The sequence below is a fragment of the Delphinapterus leucas genome, chromosome 20, assembly GCF_059928025.1.
Source record: "Delphinapterus leucas isolate spDelLeu-1000000601 "Yukka" chromosome 20, BTC_Dleu_Yukka2, whole genome shotgun sequence".
Classification (NCBI taxonomy): Eukaryota; Metazoa; Chordata; class Mammalia; order Artiodactyla; family Monodontidae; genus Delphinapterus; species Delphinapterus leucas.
In genome coordinates, this window is record NC_143148.1 from 9,967,554 (window position 1) to 9,985,124 (window position 17,571).

General features: G+C 48.7%; 1 protein-coding gene and 1 pseudogene across 1 annotated transcript; one reads left to right on the top strand and one right to left on the bottom strand.

Annotated features, from left to right (window-relative positions):
* Positions 1-416: 416 nt before the first annotated feature.
* Positions 417-6,250, bottom strand: LOC149744586 (uncharacterized; annotated as a pseudogene).
* A 9,907-nt stretch (positions 6,251-16,157) lies between these two features.
* On the top strand, positions 16,158-17,481 carry LOC149744587 (optic atrophy 3 protein homolog). Its single transcript, XM_089902694.1, has one exon. It carries the CDS (start codon positions 16,201-16,203, stop codon positions 16,582-16,584), a length of 384 nt encoding a protein of 127 aa, XP_089758820.1. The 5' UTR covers positions 16,158-16,200; the 3' UTR covers positions 16,585-17,481.
* The last annotated feature ends 90 nt before the right edge of the window (positions 17,482-17,571 follow it).

The following is a 17,571-nucleotide window of genomic DNA, read 5'->3' on the forward strand; positions in this document are numbered from 1 at the left end:
CTTTTACTTTATGGCGTTTACTTTTCCTCCCTTGTCTGGGAAGACCTCCTTTGCCTCAAGTTGTAAGCATCCCCACGCTAAGAGTGCAGGGTGATGATAACCGTCATTTCACAGAGGAGGAAACTGAGGCACAGAGGAAACTAATCTCTTTTAGTTCACATTTCTTAGGCTCCAGGCACTGCGAGAAGGATTTTACGAGAGTCCTATCTTTGAATCCTCGAATCTCCTTGTGCTGGGGTTCCTCCAAACCACCCTCAGACCCGATGATTTGCTAAGTAGGACTCAGAAAAGCTGATATATAATTTATTTGCAGCGGAAGGATACAGATTACATTCAACAAAGGAAAAGCTACATGGGGTGAAGTCCAGGCGCAGAGGGAACAGCTTGTGCAAAGGCCCAGAGATGTGAGTGAGGAGAAATGTGCAAAAAAAAAAAAAAAAAAAAGATTTCATGGCTTAGTCCTGGAGCTTAGTGGGCAGGACGAGGGGCCGGTGACCAGATCATACAGGGCCTGGGGCCATGGAAAGGAAGGTATGGCTCCAGGCCTTTCTTGACTTGGGAGCTGAGGGCACTGGATGGCCTGGAGCTCAAAGAGTCAGTATCAAAAGGAATCCCATTCCGATCACTTTGTTTCCCAATCATATTTTCTACAGAGTTCAAGAGACAGCAGGCTCACTATAGAAACCGCAGCAAACGCTGAGAAACAAAAAATGAAATGAAAAAAATCATCTGTAATTCCACTACCCAGAGATGGTCAGAAAGGCACCAGGACCAGCACCAAGATGGGCAGATGTAAGAGCTGCAGTCCAGCCACGGAGGGGACAGGGGAGACATGCCCACCTCCGCCTTCTCCTTCCCCCCCCCCCCGCCTTTTTTTTTTTAAATTTATTTTATTTATTTATTTTTGGCTATGCTGGATCTTTGTTGCTGCGATCGGGCTTTCTCTCGTTGCGGCAAGCGGGGGCTACTCTTCGTTGCGGTGCGCGGGTTTCTCATTGCAGTGGCTTCTCTTTTTGTGGAGCACGGGCTCTAGGTGCGTGGGCTTCAGTAGTTGTGGCTCGCGGGCTTCAGTAGTTGTGGCTCGCGGGCTCTAGAGCACAGGCTTAGTAGTTGTAGCGCACAGGCTTAGTTGCTCCGCGGCATGTGGGGTCTTCCTGGACCAGGGACCGTGTTCCCTGCATTGGCAGGCGGATTCTTAACCACTGTGCCACCAGGGAAGTCCACCTGTCCCCTCCTCTCTTGAGGACACTGCCCAAAGTCGTGCCCACCAGAAACAGAGGATAGGCACTCAGCTTCCTGGGAGCAGAGAAGGGCAGGCAAGAGTAGAGAGGGGGTCTGGGAGCAGAGGGAAGTATCACAGCCCCAGCGTTCCCCAGCTTTCCAGGGGAGCATGAGACCAGGACACCCAACACCAACCAATCACGTGCAGTTACCTCGTGTGATCCTGCAGTTTGGGAGCTAAGGTCCTGGGCTTGGTGAGTCACACTCAAAGCATCGGGTTGGTTCCAAGGCTTCTCTCTCCTGTCCAAGTGTGACTCAGATAGCAACAAGCCCCGGGCCGGCAGGTGGATGGGCTTCCCTGCAACGTGGAATATGGCACGTGACTGCAAGTTAGCGCACGATTCCCACAGGGCGGGGGGGCGCATGCTCCTGGGAGAAGTTCGCTTTTGGATCCATAGAGGTTCCAGTTCCTAGAAAGGAGATTGCTCTTGTTCTTTCCTGTTCTGTAACATCTGTTCATAAAATGTAATCAGCCAGTAGGAAAAGAAGAAAGTCCCACATTTCTAACCAGTTAATAGTACGACTTGCTTTTCATCAAAACCAGATGAGCGTGTGTGCCCATCAATACCAGGCTTGTTCCATCAAGGACGTCTTCGCATGACTCATCACCAGCCTTCATTTTATTCTGTAAAATACAGAGAAGAGAAAACTAAACACCCGGGTCACCACCAGCCCAGCTTCAGAGACAGGGCTTCCCCTGATCTTGGAAGTGTCTGTGGGACCCTTGAGGGGGGCAGCAGGCCTCAGTGCGGTGCAGTGGCCCTCCAGTGATTTCCACCTGGTTGTGACTTCCAACAACCAGGAGCTGAGCCTCTTTTCCGCCCCCATGCCTGCCTACATTTGGAGTCGGCCACTCTTGTGAGACACACCCAGGAGATTTCCCATCACGCACATGTGGGCATCTGGGACCTGGAGTGGGGGAGGGGCTCAGAGGAGGGCAGAACACAGGAGGGGCTGCCCCCGATGTCACTTCTGGAACTGTGGGAAGGGACTTTGAAAGCCCCAGCCCCCCTCTGTGTGGATGAGAAGTTCTTGTGCATACCTTAACCTGGTGACAGGGAGACTGGGCCCAGAGAGGGCAGGACCCTTGTTTGAGGTCACACAGTGGGAAGCTGGAACGCAGCTAAGTTAATGACACAGACGCCCTGTCCAGTAGCAGACAAGCCCCTCCGTGGAGGGCAGAGCCCCGGGAAGGAAGGAGAGAGAAAAGGGTCTCTGTGACCCCCAGAGCAGAAAGGGAAGCCGCCGGCGGGGCCAGGACCTACCTAGAGTTTTCTGGGGTGTATGTCCTGCAGTCTTCAGCCTCTAACTTTTCCGGCTTCATGGGGATGACCATGAACTTCCCCAGGTTGGCAGGACCTCTGCGTGAGGTGGTGGAAAGGGTAGAAGTCTGTGTAGCAGCTCCACTTCCGGTGCTTGGGGTCCAGCGTCACACTGCCACAGAGCCGCCACGGCTCCTTTCTCACCACCAGCTCTTCACCTGGGGCCAGACACGGCTCAGCGGGAGGGCCTGGGCGGAGGGCCTCTGCCTGCGCCCTGCTTCCATCCCTTATCCCCCTCGCATCCGTTCATTTTGTTCTTTTTCAACTTGCAGGATGTTAGTTCCACGACCAGGGATAGAACCCGGGACCTTGGCAGTGAAAGTGTGGAGTCCTAACCACCAGACCGCCAAGGAATTCCCTTTTCCCTTGTTTTTGTTTTTTCTTTTTCTTAAATAACTTTATTAAGATAGAATTCACATATCATACAATTCACCCATTTAAAGCATACAATTCAGTGGGTTTTAGTATATTTGCAGAGTTGTGCAGTCAGCACCACAATCAATTTTAGAACATGTCCATCCCCCTAAAAGGAAACCCCGTGTCCATTAGCACTTGCTCCCCATTTCCTCCGACCTCCCCACACCCCTCAGCCCTGGGCAGCCACCAGTCTACTTACTGTCTCTATAGATTTGCCTATTCCGGACATTGACCTCCCCGTTTTCCATTTCCACCAGCAGTGTATAAGAGTTCTCATTTCCCCACATCCTTGCCAACCCGTGTTATCTGACTCTCTGATTATCCCATTCCCTAGTGAGCGGGAAGTCGTATCTCCTTGTGGTTCTGATTTGCATTTCCCTGCATCCATTCATCCTTTACCCAGCACTGATGTCCAACGTCCCATCCTCCTCTGTCCCCAGAGCAGTCGTGACCCCTCTCCTCTGGCTGCCTCCTTCTCATCTGCCTTCTGCCTGGCCCAGGGGCGTGGGTTCTGTGCTGAGCTCTCCAGCCCTCAGTGGGCTCCTGCCCTTGTGCGCAGGGTTACCAACCGCTCACCTTGGGCGCCCCGGTCACAACCAAAGAAGTACACTTACCTGGTTCTAGGGCTGCAACTAATGTCACTGAAGTTGCTTAGGCAAGTAGCGCCCGGTCAGGGTTTAAGCCCCGTTCTCCCCCTCAGGCAGTTAACTTCACCCCTCTGAGCCACACTTTTCCCATCTCTAAAATGGGATTGTCTGCTTCATGGGGGTGTCACCCAGAGTGAAAGTGGCTGTCAGGTAGTGGGGTTGAAATAAGGGATAATAGAAATGCTTCGCCAGCTGGGCCTGTGGTAGGATGGGACTCTTTATTTATTTATTTATTTTTGGCCGCGCCGCGTGGCCTGCGAGATCTTAATTCCCCAACCAGGGATCGAACCCCGACCCTCAGCAGTGAAAGCACTGAGTCCTAACCTCCAGGGACCTCCAGGGAATTGCTGGGACCGGACTCTCGGCTTTGGCTCTTGTCTCGGCCGATCACTCCCCTTCTCCCTCCCAGCCCAGCAGATGCCCCATTTCTCCTCCCTCCCGGGAAGCACTCCCTACCCCCCCTGCACCCATATTCAGCGCAAGGGGCTGGCATGGGAGATCCACACAGACGACCCCAGAACCCGGGGGTGGGAAGTGGGTCAGAATTCCACACTCAGGTTGGCATTTCAGCTGATACGGAGCACGGAGGTGGAAGTTGAGCCCCTCACGGCTGCCCAGCCACCCCAGAGGGGTCAGACTTCCCTGTTCCCCGCACCCGTGGTCACCTTTAGAGAGATGGGGCCATCCGTGCAGGAATGGGAACAGCACGAGGAAGAGAGCTGCAGGGGAGAGAGACGTGAGGGTCGGGGAGCTGGGCGGGAGGAGGATGGTGGTGGGGACAGGCCTGTACCTGAGGAGATAAGGAGTCCGGATCCCCCGCTGACACTGGTCCTGGGCCCTGGCCTGCCTCTGGAGGCCCCTGGTTGGCACATGTTACGGAGGCCAGCAGCACCTGGGGAAGACAGCTTCTGTCTTCTGCCCTCTGTCCTGCAAAGTCAATCACCAATGAGCTCCAGATGCAAGTAACTCCCTTGGTAATAAAGAATATATGTAAGCGTTACCACAATTCCTAACACAACCCTTCAGAGTCATTCATAAATTCCTAAAGGATGGGTGTATCTTTGTTATGCTAATGGAATGACTCAGACCGAGCCAGTCACCAGAAAGACCTAGACATATGGTATAGATATAAGATATAGAGGGTTGTGATTTTGTTTTTATTTTATTGAAGTATTGTTAATTTACAATGTTGTGTTAGTTTCAGGTGTACAGCAAAGTGATTCAGTTATATATATATATATTTTTTTTCAGATTCTTTTCCATTATAGGTTATTACAGAATATTGAGTAGAGTTCCCTGTGCTGTACAGTAGGTCCTTGTTGTTTACCTATTTTATATATATTAGTGTGTATGTGTGAATCCCAAACTCCTAATTTATCTCTGCCCCCTGCCCCCAGAGGGCTGTGATTTGATTTGATTTGATTTAAATAAATAAATGTATTAGTTGCGGTGTGTGGGGTTTTTAGTTGCAGCATGTGGACTTCTTAGTTGCAGCATACATGCGGGATCTAGTTCCCCGACCAGGGATCGAACCCGGGCCCCCCTGTATTGGGAATGCAGAGCCCTAGCCACTGGACCACCAGGGAAGTCCCAGGTTGTGATTTTAAACTAGCTATATTGGGAGCTCTGGAGATTGAGTTCAGTCACTTGGCCGAAGATTTCATCACTCTTGATGAAACTGAGTGCTTCCTGGGTGGCAGCCTGAGTCCTGTTCTGATTGCTGTTCTGATACAGGGAGAGAGCAAAGGAAGCTCTGTGTTCCCTCCTAGACCTCACCCTCTGTACATCTTTTATAATAAAACTGTAATTGTAAGTATAACATTTTCAGGGGGTTCTGTGAGCCATCCTAGCCAGTTATTGAATCTGAGAGAATTGTGGGAGCCCTGAATCTGCAGCCGGTGAGTCAGAAGTGAACATGGCCTGGGAAGCCCACTTGTGGCTGATGTCTGGAGTGTGGTCAGTCTCGTGGGACTGAGCCCTTACCTTGTGGGGTGTGCACTAACTGGGTGATTATCATCAGGACCGTATTGCAGTATACCCGGTAGGTGTTGACCAGTTGGGGGTGAAATAGAGCAGTACCTAAACCAATTTCTCATTACCAAGTTACCTTTTCTTTGTAAACTGTGGCAAGATATACATAACATAAAATTCATCATTTTAACCATTTTTAAGTGTACAGTCCAGTGGCATTAAGTACATTAAGTGTATTTACAGTGCTGTGCAACCATCACCATCTATTTCCGGAACTCTTTCATCATTCCAGATGGAAACTCTTTGACTCTTAAATAACCAAGTTAGCTGCAAATAGGGGCCCTTATTCCCCTCTTCAGAAAGTAATTACAGGGATAATAAATTACTGCTATTCTTTGACTCTTTGAAAGGGAGGAACAAGGGGTTCTTCCGGAGGGAAGTGAGACAGAAAAGGAAGGAAGTCTTTACAGGGTATGTTAGTAAGCAGGTTACTTCTGTGAGTACCTGGGGCTCAGTCTTGCAGGGACCCTCCAAGAGACAGTGAATAAGGTACCCCAGAGTTTGCCCCCTCACCCCTCCAGGTTTCCCATGAGCTTTGAGTTTTAAGCTTAGAAGATGGACATATCACACACCAAACAGTGGCCCCACTTCTACTTGACCTGGAAGGCAGCATCAGGACGCCTTGGTGATTGGAAGGAAAGGACCTTCCCAAACAGCCATGCTAGGCAGAGGGGTGTCCTCAGGGACCATGGGCTAAATCTTTGTGCATTCCATCCTTAGCTTCTTCAGAATAATTCCTGGAAATGACGCCGCTGGATCTGATCATGCATATGTTTTGAATTTTCCTCTTTGATTTAACAAACAAGTCATCAGTGTTCATAGGAGAAAATTTAAAAATCATAGATCACCACCAAACCCATCTCGCAGAAATAATCAGCTCCTACATTTTGGGGTATTTTCCATAAATACTATTTATTTGTTTGTTTGTTTGTTATATTTCAGTTTTCTCCAATATTTTATTTGGAAAAATTTTCAAACCTACAGAGCAATGGAAGGAAATACACAATCAACACCCAAGTGCCCTTACTGGATCCATCCCTTGTTCACACTGTGTCCTGTTTATGTCCTTCAAATATCTAGGTCTCCATCTATACCCATGTTTATGTCTTCTATCATGCTGCTATAACCAAATACCATAGGCTGGGTGGCTTAGACGACAGATATATATTTTCTCACATTCTGGAGACTGGGAAGTCCAAGATCAAGGCTCTGGCAGATTCAGTTCCTGACGAGGACCCTTTTCCTGGCTTGCAGACGGCCGCCTTCTCACTGTGTCCTCACAAGGCAAAGAGAGAGAGCGAGCCCTGGTGTCTCTTCCTCTTCTTATAAGGACACTAATCCCATCATGGAGTCCCTGTCCCCAAGACCTCATCTAAACCTAATTACCTCCCAAAGACCCCACTTTCAAACACCATCACATTGGGGGTAAGGCCTTCAACATATGGATTCGGGGGGCACACAAACATTTTAGTCCATAACAGTTTACATCTATATCTTTGTCTCTATATATACACGGATTTTCTTGCTGAATCATTTGAAAGTAATTTGCAGATGCCATGGCACTTTGTCCTTAAATTTTTTGTGTGTGTGTGGCCATGCTGTGCGGCTTGCAGGATCTTAGTTCCCCGACCAGGGATCGAACCTGAGCCCTCGGCAGTGAAAACGCCAAGTCCTAACCACTGGAATGCCAGGGAATTCCCCATCCTTAAAAACTGAAGCAAGTGTCTTCTAAGAATAAGGACCTTCTCCCACATAATCCACAAACCACTATACGCTAAGAAAATGATTAATAATTTCATAATGTCATTTAAGAAACTGCTTCTTTTCAAATTTCTCCAACAATGTCAAAATGTCTTCTGTAGATTTTTCTTCCGCCTCCAATCCAGGATCCAATCATGATCCACAAATTATATTTTATAGTCACATCTCTTTAATCTTTAAAAAGCTAAGACAGTTCCTTAGCTCTTTTGGATTTTTATGACTTTGGGTTTTTGGAACTTCCAGCTCAGTTGCCCTGTAGCAAATGACCCACACTCTGGACCATAATTAGATTCAGAGTGAACATTTTCAGCGGGAAAACGATGTGTGTGGTGCTGTGTCTTTCCCTTGGCAACTCCATCAGGACACGATGTCGGTGTGTCCCGTTCCTGATGATGCTGAGTTTGATCACTTGGTTCAGGTGATGACCACCAGGTCTGCCACTGGAAAAGTGCCCTTTGCCCTTTTGTAATTGGTCAGTAGTTTATTTATTCATTCATTCATTCATTCATTCATTCATTCATGTTTTTAGCAAATATTCCATGAATATCGTCTCTGTGCCCAGTCCTGTGCTAGGCAGGGCTGTGCTGGGAACACAGTGGTGACCAAGACACTCTGGATCCTGCCTTCTCGGGACTCCCAGGTCACGAGGGAGACAGTCCATCCACAGATAGTGACGACCCACAGTGCGTGGACCTGGGATGGGGGAACCCGCATTACTAGTGATGGACCCAGCCTGGGGGGTCACGAAGGACTCCCAACAGGAGGAGGCATCTGAAAATTCAGGGTGGGTGTGGAGAGGAGTGAGTGTTGCAGGCAGAGGGAATAGCATATGCAAAGGCCCAGGGGTGGGAGAGAGCAGAGGGGTCTGGGCACTGAATGAACAGTTGGAAACTCCCCATCAACCATGGGGTAGATCCCATTGGGCCTTGTGGCCATTTTAAGGAGTCAGGACTTTTTCTGTGAGCAAGTAGAGGCCACTGCAGTAGGGTTTTCGTCAGGAGAGGGCTGTGGCTTCGGTGCATTTTTATTTTCCGGGACCATCACTCCGTGGGGAGCGTGGATTGAGAGGACGGTGCTGAACTAGTGCAGGCTGGGGAGCTGCAGGGGGCGCCGAGGGGCAGAGACTGGGATTCATCAGATCCGGTGACCAATCAGGTGAGGGGCAAGGATCCAAGATAACAGTGCTCAGGTCCCACGAGTACTGTGTCTGTGCGTGTGCACGTGTGTAATTACACTAAATGTTTATTTTTATGCTCAGTTTAAAGAACAAAACATTCTCTAAGGCTTATCATCCAAAGGAGCAATTCCCAGCCCCACGCTACCCACTCTGTACCCTTTCTCCTGCCACAAACTCTTTCAGTCCTTTTTCTCTGTTTCTAAGTAGGTGCTTATCCTGCCTTATCTCGAATTTTTTTGTCAAAGCAGCTTTAAGTGAGGTATAAGCTTTAAGTGAGAGGTATAAGTGACACACAATACAATGCACGTATATAAAGTGTATAATTTGATGGTTTAAATTTTTTTTTTAATTTTATTCAAGTGCGGTTGATTTACAATATTTAAATATCTATTTTTTCTACCTATAAAATACCTCTTTTATGCAAAGTAGTGTGTATTAGTTGATGTTTTGACATACGTATGCACCCGTGAAACCACCACCACATTGAAGATAGTAGACATATCTCATCACTCCCCAGTCTCCTCAAGCCCCTCCCCCTGCCCCCCTCCCCTCTCCCCTCCCCCAAGCAACCACTGAGCAGCCTCCTCCTCCGGCTGCAGATCACAAACACCAGGTTGCACTCACAGGAAACAAACTGTGGTTACCAAAGGGGAAAGCAGGGGGAGAGGGATACATTTGGAGTTTGGGATTAACAGATACACACTACTGTATATAAAATAGATAAACAGCAAGGTCCTACTGTACAGCACAGGGAACTGCATTCAATATCTTGTAATAACCTGTAATGGAAAAGAATCGGAAAAAGATACACATGTATAACTGAATCACTTTGCTGGACACCTGAAAGTACCACAACATTGTAAATCAACTATACTTCAATTAAAAAAATTAAAACATGTCAAGTTACAGGGCCCATGGAGGAAGCAGGATCCTTCCTCCACGGCAGTTTTTCTTTGGCTTCTTGCAGTGAGGGTAGCTCAGGCAGTGGTAGGAGCCGAAGCTGTGGCCGAGGGTGCCCCTTGTGTGGAGTTTTGCAGTTTTGTTTTTTGTTTTTTAATTGGTGTAAAATTCACATAACATAGAATTAACCATTTTATAGTGAATAATTAAGTGGCATGTGTACATTCACCACACTGTACAACCATCGCCTCTATCTAATTCCAAAACATTTTCATGACCCCCAGAATAAGAGTTGGTACCCATTAAGTGGCTACTCTCCACCCCCTCCCCCTCCAACTCCCGGCCACCAGCAATCTGATTTCTATCTCTATGGATTTGCCTGTTCTGGACATTTCTTATCAGTGGAATCATACAATCAGAACTTTTGTGTCTGGCTTCTTTCAACTTAGCATCATGTTTTCAAGGTTCATCCATGTTGCAGCAGGTATTAGCACTCCATTTCTTTTTTTTTTTTTTAGTACTCCATTTCTTTTTATGGCTGGATAATATCCACTGTACGGATAGACCACAGTTTGTTTATCTGTACATCTGTCAATGAACATTTAGGTTGTTTCTCCTTTTGGCTATTGTGAATAGTGCTGTGTGAAAATGGATGTAACTGGCAGTCATTTCTAGGCTTAGAGAATCTGTCTGGAGGGCAGCGGAGCATCATGGAGGAGAGTGTGAGCTCTGACACTGAAATTCCTGGACTCAAGCCCTAGATCCACCTCGTACTATTTGGATGAGCTGGAGTTCACCGCATGTCTTTGTGCTTCACAACAGAACTTCCTCTGTGGGATTATTACGACATCGAAACAGTTAATACATGTAAAACACTTAGGGAGGTGCCTAGCTCAGAGGAAATACTAGCAAAGCATTGAATTTTTGTCATCATCAGTGAACACTCTGCATTGCCAGCAACAGAAACCATCCTGGGCCAACGGAAGCAGAAAAAGAATATATTGGAAGGATATATTGGAGACCAAGGCTAGGAAAATCAGCAGGAATCTTGGAGGTCTATAGTTCAGGACACCAGTGTTGTCACCAAGAGACCCAAAATGTGTAATGGCACCTAGAACAAGGGTTTATTTCTTGCTTGTATAGCAGTTCTTGCAGGGGAGTCATGTGGCAGGACAGCCCTCTCCCTCTGCTCAGTCATTCAAGGACCCAGGCTGATGCAGTCCCACCATCTTCTTGTGCCTTTCAAGGTCACCCTGGGGGTCATGTCCACTCCAGCCAGAGGTCAGTAAAGAGCATGAAGGAAGAGAGCACACGTTTTATGGACCAGGACTGGAAGTGGCACTCTATTCGCTTCACCTCAATTCCCCTTGCCGGGACTTAATGCCCTGGCCACACCTAACCCCAAGGGGCACTGGGAATTGTAGTCCCTGGCTGGACCAACACCTGGCAGCAAGGCATCTACCCCAGGTTGCCATGAGCACGAGACACTGGTGGACTTCTGAGGTCAGAGGACTGACAGCGCCGTGGGTACCACCCCACATCCGCCCTTCACCTGCCATCCTCCCTCCTGCATGGCTCCTAGGCACTTCTGGCATCCTTGATACTTTGCTCAAGATTTCAGGTCCAGGGACTTCCCTGGAGGCACAGTGGTTAAGAAGCCGCCTGCCAATGCAGGGGACACGGGTTCGAGCCCTGGTCTGGGAAGATCCCGCAGGCCGTGGAGCAACTAAGCCCTTGCGCCACAGCTACTGAGCCTATGCTCTAGGGCCCATGTGCCACAACTACTGAAGCCCACATGCCTAGAGCCTGTGCTCCGCAACAAGAGAAGCCACCACAATGAGAAGCCCGCGCATTTGCACAGCAGCATTTGCTAATTTCAGCGGGAGAGACTCTACTTTTTGCTTGCTTGTTTGTTTGTTTAAACAGCTTTATTGAGGTATAATCTACATGCCATAAAATTCACCTGTCTTGAGTGGACAATTTATTTTTAGTAAATTTACATAGTTGTGCAATTGTTACCACAGTCATTTTAGAACATTTCCATCACTGAAAAGATCCCTCAAGTCCATTAGCAGCCTCTCCCCATTCTCCCCTCCCCCAGCCCCTGGCAAACACTAACCTGCTTTCTGTCTCTATGAATTTACCTGTTCTGGACACTTCATATAAAAGAATCATACACTACGTGGCCTTCTGTGTCTGGCTTCCTTCACTGCGCATAATGTTTTCAAGATTCATCCCTGTCGTAACATGTATCAGTACTTGATTCCTTTTTATGTATTAATAATACTGCACTGTATAAATATACCAGATTTTGTTATCCGTTCACAAATTGATGGACTTTGGGGTTGTTTCCCCTTTTTGGCTGTTGTGGACATGTGTGCAACTGGCCGTTGTTTTGAATACAGTTATTCTAGTGGGTGTGAAATGGAATCTCATTGTGGTTTTGATTGGTATTTCTCTGCTGACTTTTTTTTCTTTTGGCTGCGCCATGTGGCTTGTGGGGATCTTAGTTCCCCGACCAAGGATTGAACCGGGTGCCCCTGCAGTGGAAGCACCGAGTCCTAACTACTGGACTGCCAGGGAATTCCCAGCTATTGTTGAGTTTTTTTGTTGTTGTTTGTTTGTTTGTTTTTGCGATACGCTGGCCTCTCACTGTTGTGGCCTCTCCCGTTGCAGAGCAACAGGCTCTGGACGCGCAGGCTCAGCGGCCATGGCTCACGGGCCTAGCCGCTCCGCGGCATGTGGGATCTTCCCAGACCGGGGCACGAACCCGTGTCCCCTGCATCGGCAGGCGGACTCTCAACCACTGCACCACGAGGGAAGCCCCTATTGTTGAGTTTTAAGAGCTCTTTATATGTTCTGCAACAAGTCCTTTATCAGATATATGATTTGCAAATATTTTCTCCTAGTCTGTGGCTTGACTTCTCACTTTCTTAATCTTATAAAATTCCTTTTTATTTAACAACTTTTTTTGAGGTATGACTTACATGCAATAAACTGTACTTATTTTAAGGGTTCACTTTGATGGGTTTTATCACAGGTATTTGCCATGAAACCACCACCATAGTTAAAAATATTTCCTTCACCCCCCAAATTTCCTTGTGTTCCTTTGCAGTCCGTCTCTCCCGCCATACCTGACCTCAGGGAAGCACTGACCTGATTTCTATCACTGTGCATTCATCAAAATCCTTTTTTCTCCAAATGGCCAAAAAATATAATTGTTATTCTTTTTGAACTAATTTTTTACTTTTAATTGTGAAATATTGCAGACATAGAGAAAATACTATAACAAACAGCCATGGACCTACCACTTGGAATTAATAGATGTTAACACTTTGCTCTATTTGCTTTGAGTTTTATTCCCTTTTTTAGGGACTAAAGCTAAAAAGCCTCACCCGTTCTCACTCCTTCCTCCTTCATCTGTCCTGAAGTTGCTGAGTATTGGTCCATGTGAGACTTTATGCTTTTCCTGAATATATATGTGTGTCCGTAGTGCACGTTCTTGTTTTTATCACGCTGTTTGTATCTTTTGGACCTAGTATTTCTTCTCGTTATGTTTGGGATATTTTTCTGTGTTGAAATATAAAAAAACTCATTCGTTCTTTTAATTTTTTCCTTTGCAAATCGTGAGATTTATTAGTAGCGAAATATTTTGGAGCGTTGGTAAGTTGGCAAAAGCATGCCTGGGGATATGACACTGCTAGGGAAGCAAACGAGTAATTTCACCATTTTTGCTTTGTTTTGTTTTAACTACTGTGCTCGGCAAGCATAGCTTCATTTGTAGGTTGTGACATAAAATCCTCCTCAATTTCAGGCTGAGATTCCCTTTTGAGCCTTTACCTTTAAGAAACTGTCTAGATTTATGGAGGTAATTGACAGATGGATTCAAATTTTGGTTTTTAAACAAAAAGGAATGTGAGGAATTCCCTGACCGTCCATTGGTTTAGACTCCACGCTTCCACTGCAGGTGGCGTGGGTTCAATCCCTGGTTGGGGAACCAAGATCTCGCAGGCCCCGCAGCGCAGCCAAAAAATATATATACATTTTAAAAAATTAAAAAAAAAGAAAGGAATGTGCTGTCATCATGTCTTTCTGAGTCCCTTTAACACAGGCCATAGTCGTGCCCGTCCCCCTCCCATTTTGAGTGGGGGCCTGGACTTTCTCAGTCCTGGATTCCGAATCCATTTTGCCTTTTAACAGACCCTCAGGGAGAATAGAGAGTTCAAGGTTCTATCACGACCCTGCTTCCTACACCCAGGCAGGAGCCTGGGGGACATCATAAGACTGGGGCTCCTTTTGGGAGGGGCCAGTGTAATTTCCCAACAGGAAGAGTGTTAAATAGGCAGTCAGGACACCTTGAAGTTAGATGTCTCAGGCTCGTCTGACAGGTGGCCAAGGCCAAGTCTGGCTCCCCATGGGCAACAGGGAGGAAACAGACTGACCAAGGGCGTGGCACCAGACAATGGCATTTCTCTGGGCCTCACCAGAGGCTGCAAGTGAAAGTCACTTGGAAGAGATCAGGAAGGTGGCTGGACAACTCTCGTTCATTTGGGTCATGAAAACTTTTTTTTTTTTTTTTTTGGCTGCGTTGGGTCTTTGTTGCTGCGCGCTGGCTTTCTCTAGTTGCGGCGAGCAGGGGGTATTCTTCGTTGCGGTGCGCGGGCTTCTCATTGTGGTGACTTCTTTTGTTGCAGAGCATGTGCTCTAGGGCACAGGCTCAGTAGTTGTGGCGCTCGGGCTTAGTTGCTGCGCGGCATGTAGGATCTTCCCGGACCAGGGCTCGAACCTGTGTCCGCTGCGTTGGCAGGCGGATGCTTAACCACTGCACCACCACGGAAGCCCTGGGTTATGAAAACTTTTAACTGCATTACAGTATACCTAAAGCAAAGTGTACAAATCCTAAGTGTATAGTTTGATAAACTCACAGAAGGAACAGGAAACAGAATATAACCAGCCCTTCAGAAACCCTGCCATGCCCCCCTTCTAGTCACTATGCCTCCCAAGCGTAACCACCATCCTGACTTGTAACCCTGTGGATTGAATTTGCCTCTTTGGGGACTTTATATAAATGGAATCACACAGCATGTATGCTTGTGTGGCCTCTTTCACTCAACATTGTCTGTGAGATTTATTCCGCTTTTTGTATGTCGCTGTGGTTCATTTGTTCTCATTGCTGTTGAGTGTTTCACTGTGTGCATCCTTTTTTACCAATCCTTCTATGGTGGGCGTTTGGGTGGTCTAGAGTCTTTTTTTTCATAGCACTGAGGTGAACATGCAGGGACATGTCTTTCAGAGAACATGTGACAGGTTTCTGTGGGTGTCCACCCAGGAGCGGAATTGCTGGCTCATAGAGCACTGAATGCTAAATTTAGGAGTCGCTGCCAACCAGCTGCCAGAGTGGGTGTCCTCAACTACCTCCTCCAAGTCTGAGTGTGATACATCTTTGGCAGCACTCAGGATGTGTGGGTTTTTCATTTCAGCCATTCTGGTGTGTGTAGAGTGCTTTCTCCTTGTGATTTTAATTAATATTTTCCTGACATGTAATGAAAAGACCGCATCTTTTCACATGTCTAGTGGCCATTTAGATTTTATCCTCTTAGGTGATTCAAGTCCTTCTCTATTGGCTGGTCTGCCAATAGAAGTGGTTAACCTCTTAGTGGTTAGGATTCCAGGCTTTCCATGCTGTGGCCGGGGTTCAATCCCTGGTGTGGGAATTGAGATCCCACAAGCCACGCTGTGCAGCCCCCAAAAAACAGTCCTCCTATTCCTTTGAGGAATAGGAGAACTAAAGCTGGAGGTGGAAAGATGGACTTCTGTCTTGCAATTTACCCCCTTCTATGTAGTCTAAATGATTCCCCCCATGTGCATGTTATTCTTCTAACTTAAAGGAAGAAAACCTAATTAGGTCAGCCTGGTTGCTGTGGAGGATGGTTGGAAGGGGTCAAGTATAAATGTTTTCAGAAATTCATCCCTTAATGAGCCCAAGGAACCTTATTTTTCCCATCAATTCATGTATCAGTGGATGAATATTAATTATTACTGCAGTGAATCAGGTTTCAACATCAACTCTAGGCTTATGTTGCATTTACAAGTGATCACAATGCTGATAATCCTTGTTCACATGAGTAAGTGATTAGATAAGGAAGGAGTTGGCGTTAGAGCAGGCGCTGCAGCCCCGAGCTCCGTCCAAAGCCCCAAACCCCACAGTGAACACACGTCAGGACGGAGCGCAGCACCGTCGGCCCCACCTTCGGGGAGAGGGAAGGAGCCTGGCAGGGGGGTTGTGGGAGGGGCAGAAGGAGCAAGCTTTACACCCGCCCTGGACTTCTGACCGCTCCCACCCCCTCCCAGAGATTGCGGCCCCCACTCTGGACCTCCCCTCCAGGGCAGCAATTCTCATCCCCAGCCGATCACCAGAATCTTCTGGACGTTTTCAAAAGATGCCGTCAGGGCCACCCCTGGCCAGATAACTAACTGGGCATTCCGCGTGCGAGGCCCGGCGCGGGTCTTGGTTAAGGGGCCCATTCCCCGCTGGCGCCAGCGATTCTGGCTGCCGTGTCGCCATTGCTCCGACCCGGACACCGAGGCGTCGAGGGGCGGGGCTTGCATTCCCAGCAAAGATGCCTGACCCCCGTCTTCCCCCGCAGTGTACCACTGGGCCGAGATGCGAGCCAAGATGCGCCTCATGGGCTTCAATGCTGAAGCCGTCAAGCCGCTGAACGAGGCGGCGGCCGCCGAGCTGGGCGCCGAGCTGCTGGGCGAGGCCACCGTCTTCATCGTGGGCGGCGGCTGCCTGGTGCTGGAGTACTGGCGCCACCAGGCGTATCAGCGTCGCAAGGAGGGGGAGCAGCGCGCCGCCTGGGACGCGATGCGGGACGAGGCGGGCCGCCTGGCGCTGGCGCTGGAGGCCCTGCAGGCGCAGGTGCAGGCGGCGCCGCCGCGGGGCGCCCTGGAGGAGCTGCAGGCGCAGATGCAAGAGATGCGCGCCCAGCTCTGCGCCCCGGACCCGCCGCCCGCGCCCCAGGCAGAGCCCACGCCCGAGGAGTAGGGGGCCGCAGGGCCCTGGTCTCAGACGTGACTGATGCCTGGTCTGCCATGTCTGTCCCCACTGTCCCTTCCTGAACCGGCCCAGCTAATACCACCAGGTCCCTTTAGAGTCAGAAGGGATCTTGGACTGGGGCTGATCCAACCGGGCTTCTGGTCACCTCCCTACTAACCTGCCCAGTGAGGGGTACCTTCCACTGGGACACCACCATCCACCGGTGGAACGTTCCAGCCCGACCCCCATCGCCCCACCGCATCCACTGGTTTAGCACTTTGGAATGGAAAAGCAGTGTCTTCCACTGGACCCCACCCACGCACCAATAGGAGGGCCAGCAGGGCACATGGACCATTTAATTTTGTCACTCACACCTCCAACTTACCTGAGGAGTGGTCCTTTCCCTGGGACCCTCATCCATTACACCAGGACACCTCATCCCACTTCTTCACTGGTACCGACCATTGTAGTGAAAATATAGAAACCTCTGATGGACTTCCCCACCCCTTGACCTTCCATCTACCTCACTCTTCTGGGGGGGCAGGGAATAGGATGGATCTTGGTGGGCATTAGCTCCAGTGGGTCTCCCTGTGGCTCCTCTAGTCCACCACTGGTGCCTTGACTGGGGTCCTCCCCTCTTTAAGTGGATCATTCCAACAGATCCCTCCACCCTTTCCTCCATCCACATCTCCTCTTCAGAGTACTCAGGGATTCCCCCTTACTTCTTGCCTTTGAACTGTACACCCAGTGTCCACCCCAGTCCTTCGTGCAAAGGCTTCTTCCACCTGCCCCCTCAGCCCTGAAGTTCACCACCTCCAACCAAATGGAGTAATTCCACCAGGTAGTGGTGTTACCTACCTCACCTATCCCCTGCCAACCCACTGAACCATTAAAGGGGATGTGTTATGAGCTCTGTTATTTCTGAATTCTATTTTTTTTTAGACTGTAAGTGTTGTATAATTTAAGGAGCTCTGCGGGAAAGTCATCTTGAGAATG